This window comes from Apodemus sylvaticus, chromosome 19 (assembly GCF_947179515.1).
Source record: "Apodemus sylvaticus chromosome 19, mApoSyl1.1, whole genome shotgun sequence".
In the NCBI taxonomy this organism is placed as follows: Eukaryota; Metazoa; Chordata; class Mammalia; order Rodentia; family Muridae; genus Apodemus; species Apodemus sylvaticus.
The window spans coordinates 3976660-3985941 of record NC_067490.1 but is presented as its reverse complement, the minus strand read 5'-3'; the positions used below and the strand labels follow the sequence as shown (position 1 = coordinate 3985941).

Genomic DNA, 9282 nt, shown 5'->3' with positions numbered 1-9282 from the left:
TACGTTGGCACCATGGCGCAAGTCTGCTGTCCTAGCACTCAGGAGGTGGAAGAAGAAACTGAGTTTGGGGCCAGCCCCAGATACATGAGACTCTGCCTCAAAACCAAGCAGTGCTCGCTCGCCTCGGCAGTGTAGATGCTAAATCTAGAACAGTACAGAGGAGTTAGCGTGGCACTGTGTAAGTTAGGGATGACACGCACATTATAAAGCCTTCCATGTTTACAAAATGAAACAACCGGGAAAAATAAGACCCGGCGAGGTGGTGCACAGTTTTATCCCCAGCACTCAGGAGGCAGAGGCGAGCAGACCTCTGTGAGTCCCAGGCCAGCAAGGGCTGCACAGAGAGACTGTGTCTCCATAACCAGAACACAGCTGAAGTATTTGTTTCCTTTCCTTTATCTTCAACCCCCCCACACTGTCACCCCCTTCCTGCCATACAGTAAAAGCCCCCCCCCCCACAGCCTGTCTGTTCCCCACGTCTAGGCAGTGACGAAGATCCGTGAGTTCATTCTCCAGAAGATTTACTCCTTCAGAAAGCCGATGACCAACTATCAGATCCCCCAGACGGCCCTGCTGAAGTACAGGTGGCCACCCCAGGATGGGCACAGGGTGGCCTGGGAGCCTCTCTCCACAGCCCAGCGTGGGCATCCAGGGGGCCTGACGGACTTGTCCTGGTCCTTCCAGATTTTTCTATCAGTTCCTACTGGGCAATGAGCGCGCTACAGCCAAGGAGATCAGGGATGAGTATGTAGAGACGCTGAGCAAGATCTACCTGTCCTACTTCCGCTCTTACCTGGGGCGCCTCATGAAAGTGCAGGTGAGCCGGGCAGGGATGGGGCTCCTGGATCATGGGGAGGAGGGACAGGGCTCTCCATTGGCTGGTGGTGGAGAGTGATGGTTCAGCTCTCTATTATTTTCTCTAGTACGAGGAAGTTGCTGAGAAAGACGATCTGATGGGTGTAGAAGACACAGCAAAGAAAGATATCCTGGAGAGGGGAGCTTCACACGCCAGGCTCATGGTGGGGACCATGGCGGGGATGTGGGGCTGCAGCCTGCAGGGCTGTGTTCCCTTCCCCTTCCCCTTCCCCTCTTTCTCTATTTGTTTCTTTCTTTTTAAGATTTATTTGTTTTCTATGTGTGAGTACACCGTATCTGTCTTCACACACACCAGAAGAGGGCATTGAATCCCATTACAGATGGTTGTGAGCCACCATGTGGTTGCTGGGAATTGAACTCAGGACCTCTGGAAGAGCAGTCAGTGCTCTTAACCCCTGAGCCATCTCTCCAGCCCAGGGCTGTGTTTCTTACCCATTCTGTGGCTCTCGACCTTTGACGATATGAAAGCCAGGGCTTCCTCTCCAGGAAGCACACGCCATTCTGATGGTTTTTCACATTTACTTCTGAGGCTTTGTGAAACCCTGATGGCCGTTACAGGTGTCAGGTGAAGCAGGACTCTGGCTCTGGAAAGGGCTGTCCGGGTCATATTCAGCTTCCTGGGATCCTCAGGCCTTGGCTTGTTGGGCCTGGTGCGGTCTGTCTCATTATTTTCCCTGACTCCGATGCTGTTCACGCTTCTTCTCGAAGCCGTCCCTCCGAAGCAGGAACACCATCTTTACCCTGGGCACCCGAGGTGCTGTCATCTCACCGGCCGAGCTCGAGGCCCCCATCCTGGTGCCCCATACTGCCCAGCGTGGAGAGCAGAGGGTATGTCGTGGCCAGGGATCAGTTCCCTAAGTGTTAGTTTGGGGGTCCCTGGCCTGCTGTGATGCAGGAGGCTTAGGAGCCATGGACTGAGAGGCCCGCAGAGGGAGACTGGCTGGGGTGTGACCATCAGGAGGCAACAGTTGAAGTGGATGCGGGGGCGGGGCAGCCAGTGGGCGGGGCTTTCTTGTGTCCTGTGCACCCTCTTCAGTGCCTGTCCAGGGTGCTCCTCCCTGCCTGGAGGCTGGGCGTGTGCTCTTGTGAGCTCTGATTACTAAGCTGTGCTGAGTCTCCACATCCTCGGGGTCAGTGGGAGACCGGTCTGTGTCTCTGTCTCGGTAGTATCCGTTCGAAGCGCTCTTCCGCAGCCAGCACTACGCCCTCCTCGACAATTCTTGCCGTGAATATCTTTTCATCTGTGAATTTTTCGTCGTGTCTGGCCCGGCTGCACACGACCTGTTCCACGCCGTCATGGGCCGCACGCTCTCCATGACGCTGGTGAGCTTCCGACTTCCGTGCTTCTGCCCTCTGTCCTCAGAGCTCAGCAGCAGCCAGTGCGGTCACAAGTGCCTGGTCCCCAAAGAAATGCACATCTGTTTGCCCTCAGCCCTCGGACAACAAGCTAACATTCAGTTGTCTGCCACAGAAACACCTGGAGTCCTACCTGGCCGACTGCTACGACGCCATTGCTGTTTTTCTCTGTATCCACATTGTTCTTCGGTTCCGCAACATCGCAGCAAAGAGGGACGTCCCTGCCCTGGACAGGTCACTGAGCACTGGGCCTTGGTGCCTGGAGGCAGTCAGCTTTTTATCTTACACAAACAACTCCGTCCTGACTCCGGTCTTCCTCCCCTGATGCCCCTCACTCGTGTGTCCAGGGGCAGCATTGGTACTGGGCACACCCGCTCACTGTCACCCTGTGCTCCCCTGGGCAGCCAGCACCCCTGCGCGCTGACCTTGATTCTGATTCCTGCAGGTACTGGGAGCAGGTGCTTGCCCTGCTGTGGCCTCGGTTTGAGCTGATCCTGGAGATGAATGTCCTGAGTGTCCGCAGCACTGACCCCCAGCGCCTTGGGGGACTGGACACTCGGCCCCACTATGTAAGGGGTGAGGGTGACAAGGGGGTGTCGTGGTCACACTGGGTGGGGGTTGCGTATTGCAGAAGGAGTCAGCGTGGGCAGACAACTCCGGTCCTGACTGGGGTTGGAGCTGCAGAGGCAGCTGGGGTCGCGTGTGCCAGGCAGGCAGGTGTGAGCCTTCCTTCCCTTCTTGCTCTGAGATCACGCGCCGCTATGCCGAGTTCTCCTCCGCACTTGTCAGCATCAACCAGACCATCCCCAATGAACGCACCCTGCAGCTGCTGGGACAGCTCCAGGTGAGGCTGGGCAGGAGACCCGCCCACATGGAGGGAGGGGCCTGTGGCCTAGCTTCCTAACCTGCTGCCTTCTTTGGCTTTTGCAGGTGGAGGTGGAGAATTTTGTCCTCCGCGTGGCTGCGGAGTTCTCCTCCAGGAAGGAGCAGCTTGTGTTTCTGATCAACAACTACGACATGATGCTGGGCGTGCTGATGGTAACGCTGCCCCTCCCGTGTGGAGTCCCCACAGCTTGTGAGCTCAGCAGAACTCAGCGCTTCACCCAGATCCTGGGGTTGTCTGCAGTGATGACTGAACAGGACCTGCTGGCGACAGAAAAGGGGGTCCCAAGCTCCTGACCGGTCTTGTCTTCCTCAGGAGCGGGCTGCTGACGACAGCAAAGAGGTGGAGAGTTTCCAGCAGCTGCTCAATGCTCGGACACAGGTAGGGCCTGGGTGCAGCAGGAGACTGCAATGCTGTTGGACTGACCTCTGTGAGCAGTCAGGATTTCAACCCACTGCCTTGTTGTTCATCTGTTAAATCTTTCATGGTACTAATAGCTTAGGAGCAAAATAAAACTATAGATATTTATGTGTGTGCGTGCACTATAGCTACAAGTGTGTATGCATGTGTGTACACTAAAGTTATTCATGTGTGTGCATGTGCATGCAGCATAGCTATGCATATGTATGTGTGTGACTGAAGTATAGGTATGCATGTATATGCATGTGTGTGCAATATATGTATGCATGTGTGTATGCACTATAGCCCTGTATTTATGTGTGTGTGTGTGTGCACTCTATCCCTGTGTGTTTGTGTTTGCATGCACCATAGCCCTGCGAGTGTGTGTGTGTGTGTGTGTGCATTCTGCTTTGCAGGGAACTGTTTGTTTGTCCCCGCATGTGCACAGGCACATCTGAAGCACATGGAGGTCAGAGGTCACAACTTTTAGGAGTGGGCTCCTTTCTTCCCTCTCCCACCTTGTGTTCTGGGGACAGTGGCAAGCACTGCTCCCTGATGAGCCAGATTATAGGTTCTTGGTTCTGGAAGGAAATCCTTGGGGACGTCCCTTGCACCTCGTGACATCACCTAACGTGGAGGCTCACAGAGGCTGCTCTCTGGCCTGTCATTAGCGGTCACTGTCCAGAGTGGGGGTCCTTTGTTCCCAGGAGTCTGACCCTGTGTGGGCTCACACTTCTCTCTAGGAGTTCATTGAGGAGTTGCTGTCCCCCCCCTTCGGGGGTCTGGTGGCATTCGTGAAGGAGGCTGAAGCCTTGATTGAGCGTGGGCAGGCTGAGCGGCTCCGAGGGGAGGAAGGTATGTGGTGTTGTCATGGTGCTGTGGGCAGCGGGAGTCAGGGTTTCTTTTTTTTTTTTTTTTTGGATTTTGGTTTTTTCGAGACAGGATTTTTCTGTGTAGCCCTGGCTGTCCTGGAACTCACTCTGTAGACCAGGCTGGCCCGGAACTCAGAGATCTGCTTGCCTCTGCCTCCCAGAGTGCTGGGATTACAGGCGTGTGCCACCACTGCCCGGCCTTAGTCAGGGTTTCTATTCCTGGACAAAACACCATGACCAAGAAGCAAGTTGGGGAGGAAACTGTTTATTCAGCTTATACTTATTCATTGCTGTTCATCACCAAAGGAAGTCAGGTCAGGAAGCAGGAGCTGACGCAGAGGCCATGGGGGGATGTTCCTTACTGGCTTGCTTCCCCTGGCTTGCTCAGCCTGCTCTCTTATAGAACCCAAGACCACCAGCCCAGGGATGGCACCACCCACAAGGGGCCCTGCCCCCTTAATCACCAATTGAGAAAATGCCCCACAGCTGGATCTCATGGAGGCACTTCCCCAACTGTAGCTACTTTCTCTGTAATAACTCTGGCCTGTGTCAAGTTGACACACAAAACCAGCCAGTACAGCTTGGGTGTGGGTCACGGGGTTGGGGGAGGCATCACAGCAGGTAAGACTTGGCTGGAAGAATACCAGGAAAGCCAGGCTGGACGGTGAGCACGGCTATGCCCTGGCAGGCCTTGCCTGGTGGACAGTCACCAGTCCTGGTTGCTCCGTGCCGGGTGGACGGTCCCCAAGCCTTGTTGCTCACTGACACCCCCTTTCCTCTGGCGGTCAGCCCGAGTCACTCAGCTGATCCGCGGCTTTGGCGGTTCCTGGAAGGCGTCAGTGGAGTCCTTGAGTCAGGATGTCATGCGGAGCTTTACCAACTTTCGAAATGGAACCAGCATCATCCAGGTGACCGGCCACCCCAGCCTTTGCCCGAGCCCTGTGCTTGTCTGTTTCCCTGACCTTCCCCTGGGCTCTGCACCCCACACACACCTGCCCTGAAGGGCCACCAGCAGCTGTGCCTGCTATGCTGGTGAAGCTCAGACAGTCCCGCCACCACGAGTCTGACCCACTCTGCCCTGCAGGGGGCGCTGACGCAGCTGATCCAGCTGTACCACCGCTTCCACCGGGTGCTGTCCCAGCCCCAGCTGCGCGCGCTCCCGGCCAGGGCGGAGCTCATCAACATCCATCACCTCATGGTGGAGCTGAAGAAACACAAGCCCAACTTCTGATCCAGACCCGCGGGGGCCCTGGGCTCCCGTGGGCTCTGCAGGTCACACTCTGGCCCCCGGGACCCCTTCCCGTTCCCGTTGTCTCCAAGGCTTCCACACACCCCACTCAGCCTGCATTGCCAGGACTCTGCATCAACAGAGTGAGCCCGAGGCCACGCCCTGGGCTTCTGTGACCTTCCTTTCCCAGTCCTGTCAGCTCCTCTGCTGCTCATTCCCAGCCTGTGAGCTTCCAGCGTCCCAGTCCCTGACTGACCCTCAGCTCCTAGGGCAGAGCGGTGTAGCCCACCCTGTCGCTGATCTGCGGGCTCCTCTGGGACAGTGACATCACCTCCTGGAGGGCTCAGTCTGTCTGTGGCAATAATGAGTACTCACTATGCTGGGCCCGTGTCCTCTCCTTTGTCCCTGGACCTTTGAGTTCTCCAGCATTTCCTTATTGTGGACCTAGTCAGTTCCTGGTGGGCATCAGGAAGAGGGTGGGGTAGGACCCCCAGGTCTGTTGCTGCTTCTGGCCCAGGGGTGGCATAGTTGCTCAGGAGGGGACTGTTTGTAGATCTCCAGGAGGCTGGCAGTTGTCTCAGGGTCTGGGATCGTGGTAGCTTTGTGCGCTGTCGTGAGGGCTACCATGGGAGAAATCCACACAGACTCTGAGGTTGTCTGTGTCGGCCTCTAAGTGGCCCTCACAGCTCCTTTGAGGGTACAGGGCCTGTAACACCTGCACCCAGGCATCGAGGCAGGGATGGGCCTGGCTCCAAAACAGATCTTGTCATTTCCATGTAACCCAGACCCTGCCTGCTACCCGCTGCCCTCTGCCCTCTGCCCCACCTCTGTACAGAGTTTGCAGACTCCTGAGCAGCCGTTCCTAATACTGTGACTCTTTAATACAGTTCCTCATGGTGACCACAGCCATAAAGTTATTTTCATTGTTATTTCATAATTATAATTTTGCTACTGTCAAGAATAGTAATATAAATATCTGTGTTTTCTGATGCTCTTAAGCAACCCCTGTGAAAGGGTTTGGCCCCCAAAGGGGTCATGACCCACAGGTTCTAGAGTGAAGGAACATCCTTGACCAAGTTGTTTAGCCTTTGACACAAGGTTTCTCTGTGTAGACCTGGTCATTGTGAAACTCACTCTGTAGACCAGGCTGGTCTCGAACTTAGAGATCCACCTGCCTCTGCCTCCCAAGTGCTGGGATTAAAGGTGTGCGCCATCCCGGCCTGGCACCCTTGACCAAGTCTTAAACAAAAGCCAGGCTGGTTTGTAGGCCTGCAATCCTGGCTGATTGGGAGCCTGAGGCACTGGATGGAAAGCTGCTTCAGTTACAGCATCAGTTCAAGGCCAGCCTGGACCACGTCTTTAAAGGTCTGGGACACAGCTCAGGGGCGGGAAGCCGTCCCCAGGAACCATCTACTATGTGGGGGAAATTCCAGGTGAAAGGTGCCGTCAAGGAAACAAAAGGTAACTTGAGGTCATTTCCTTCACCCCACTCACTGCCCGGGGCCTGGGCTGTGCTAGGCTGGGGAACCATGCTGCTCCCTCACTTGTTACAACTTTCCCACCTACGCCACCCCAGACCCCTACCCCCTTCCAGGTGTCAGTCCTGGGGATCCCCTGTTCTGGTTTCACTTTATAGCCCTGGGTGTTCTTGGACTTGCAATGTGGTCAAAGAATCCAGAGACCCGCCCTCCCGAGGGCGGGGTTAAAGGCATTCCATAAGAAACCCAGGAGCCTTCCTTTGGGTGGTCACATCACACTCAGCTGGTGTGTGGTTCAGTTAGGACACGTCACCAGGTTGGAAGCCCTGGGGTAAATCCCGGGCAACAGCAACCATAAAAGAAAAAGAAACTAATGCTCCGATGTGGGGGCTGTGTGGGGGATACCTGTGTCCTTAGTGCGCCCCTTCCTCAGTGTGACCCGGACAGCTTGGGGTCTCGTGAAGCCGGCCAGATGTTCCTGGACTCTGCAGTTTGCAGTCTGGAGGGACATTTGACATAGAGCCCAGTTCGAACCCGCGATGCCGCTCACAGCCGCCAGGGGGCAGCAGAACACAGGAGCAGGAAGTGGTCAGGTTCTGGGTCACCTTAGCCACTGTGAGCTTTGAATGCTGGGGAAGGCAGGGAGTTGTGGTCGCCTTTGCCCTCCTCATACCTAAGCAACCAGGGACTTTCTTTTCAGCCCCAAATCCTCTGTTTTGCAAATTTCACGGGTGTTTATGATCTTTGGGCTGAAACACAACTTCTGGGTGAGATTACATCTCAGCTCCTCCCCTGATTGTTAACAACACACTCTCCAGTCACAGTGATACACACACACACACACACACACACACCACAGCATGCTGAGGTGAAGCAGGAGATCATTCAAGGTCGGGACTGGAGAGATGACTCAGAGGTTGAGAGCACTAACTGTTTTCCTGGATCAGGAGTTGAATTCTCAGAAATCACACAGTGGCTCACAACCATCTATAGTGAGATCTGGCGCCCTCTTGTGGTGAATAGGCACATTTGCAGGAAGAACACTGTGTACATAATGAATGTGTGTACATGATGAATGTTTAAAACACAAACAGCAAGTTCAACCGGAGCTACAGACATAACAACCCAACAGCGTAAATGCACGACCTCACAGGCTTCGCAGACCATTAGCATCAGGGGCCACTCTGTAGGGGAGTTGTGTGGATTTCTCCCTTCCCTTGCTGAATCCCTAAGAGCAGTGTGTACATCTAGTGCAGGGGACCCTAGAGTCCTGCACTAGGGTTTGGAGGTGTTGCTATGTGCTGTAATGACCCCCAATACTGTTCAGGGATCTCTGTCTTTACAGAAATCTTATTCCCCCCATTTCTTTTATGTTGTCTTAAAAAATATTTTTATTATATGGGCATTTTATATCCACATATGTCTGTACAACCCATGTGTGGATGCCCTCGGAGGCCAGCAGAGGGCGCCCTATCCCCTCTGAGACTGGAGCTACAAGTGGGTGAGAGCTGGGACTGAACCCAGGTCCTCTGGAACAGCAGTGAGCATTCTCCACCTCTGAGCAATCTCTCCAGCTCCATGATTTTACTCAGAAGTGACACCATCTTTATTTTTATGCTGTGGCTCTCTGTGATTCTTTTCTCTGCAGCACAGGGCCTCACTCAGGCCTGAACCCCCTAACTACCCTGCAGAGAAGGTGTGAACAGGAGAAGCCCTGGGTCCCTCAGGGTTACAGAGTCCAAGAGAAGGAGCTTCCCACACTGTCCCCACAGTGCTCAGTCTATGCAAATGCTACTTTAATAAATCTACTTAAATGCCTTAACCTCTCTCCTAGCTCACCACCCAGCAGAGGGAGTGGAAAGGAAGGGTTAATAGGGCAGAGGAGGGTGTGGACCTATTTAGAAATAGTTCTTTGGAGTGAGTCCAATCTGCATTGTCAGGATATCAGCAGTTGAGTTCACAGGAATCAGCAATGGCAGTTCAATCCAGAAGAAACTCTGAGGTTCCACCAATCGGCCTGAGTTGGCAGAAGCAGGAAGAAGCTGCTGGAACTCACCAGAAGTTCTTTGGTTCATTTCTCTCTACAAAGTCATGACAAACGATCAGCAAAGAAGGCAAGGCTAACCAATGCCACAGCATCGACAGTGAGGACCAGCACAGAGTGGCAGGTGAACCAATGCCACACAGCGT

General features: G+C 54.4%; 1 protein-coding gene across 1 annotated transcript in view; it reads left to right on the top strand.

Moving 5' to 3' along the window:
• Positions 1-6519, top strand: part of Vps52 (VPS52 subunit of GARP complex) — an 11221-nt gene extending 4702 nt beyond the window's left edge. Inside the window, exons 8-20 of the mRNA XM_052163691.1 lie at positions 484-584; positions 685-817; positions 924-981; positions 1571-1704; positions 2044-2199; positions 2348-2466; positions 2678-2801; positions 2981-3076; positions 3163-3270; positions 3431-3496; positions 4258-4369; positions 5176-5294; positions 5471-6519. Of these exons, the coding sequence (XP_052019651.1) occupies positions 484-584; positions 685-817; positions 924-981; positions 1571-1704; positions 2044-2199; positions 2348-2466; positions 2678-2801; positions 2981-3076; positions 3163-3270; positions 3431-3496; positions 4258-4369; positions 5176-5294; positions 5471-5617 (1473 nt within the window). The 3' untranslated portion in view covers positions 5618-6519. The remainder of the gene's footprint in view (positions 1-483; positions 585-684; positions 818-923; positions 982-1570; positions 1705-2043; positions 2200-2347; positions 2467-2677; positions 2802-2980; positions 3077-3162; positions 3271-3430; positions 3497-4257; positions 4370-5175; positions 5295-5470) is intronic.
• The last annotated feature ends 2763 nt before the right edge of the window (positions 6520-9282 follow it).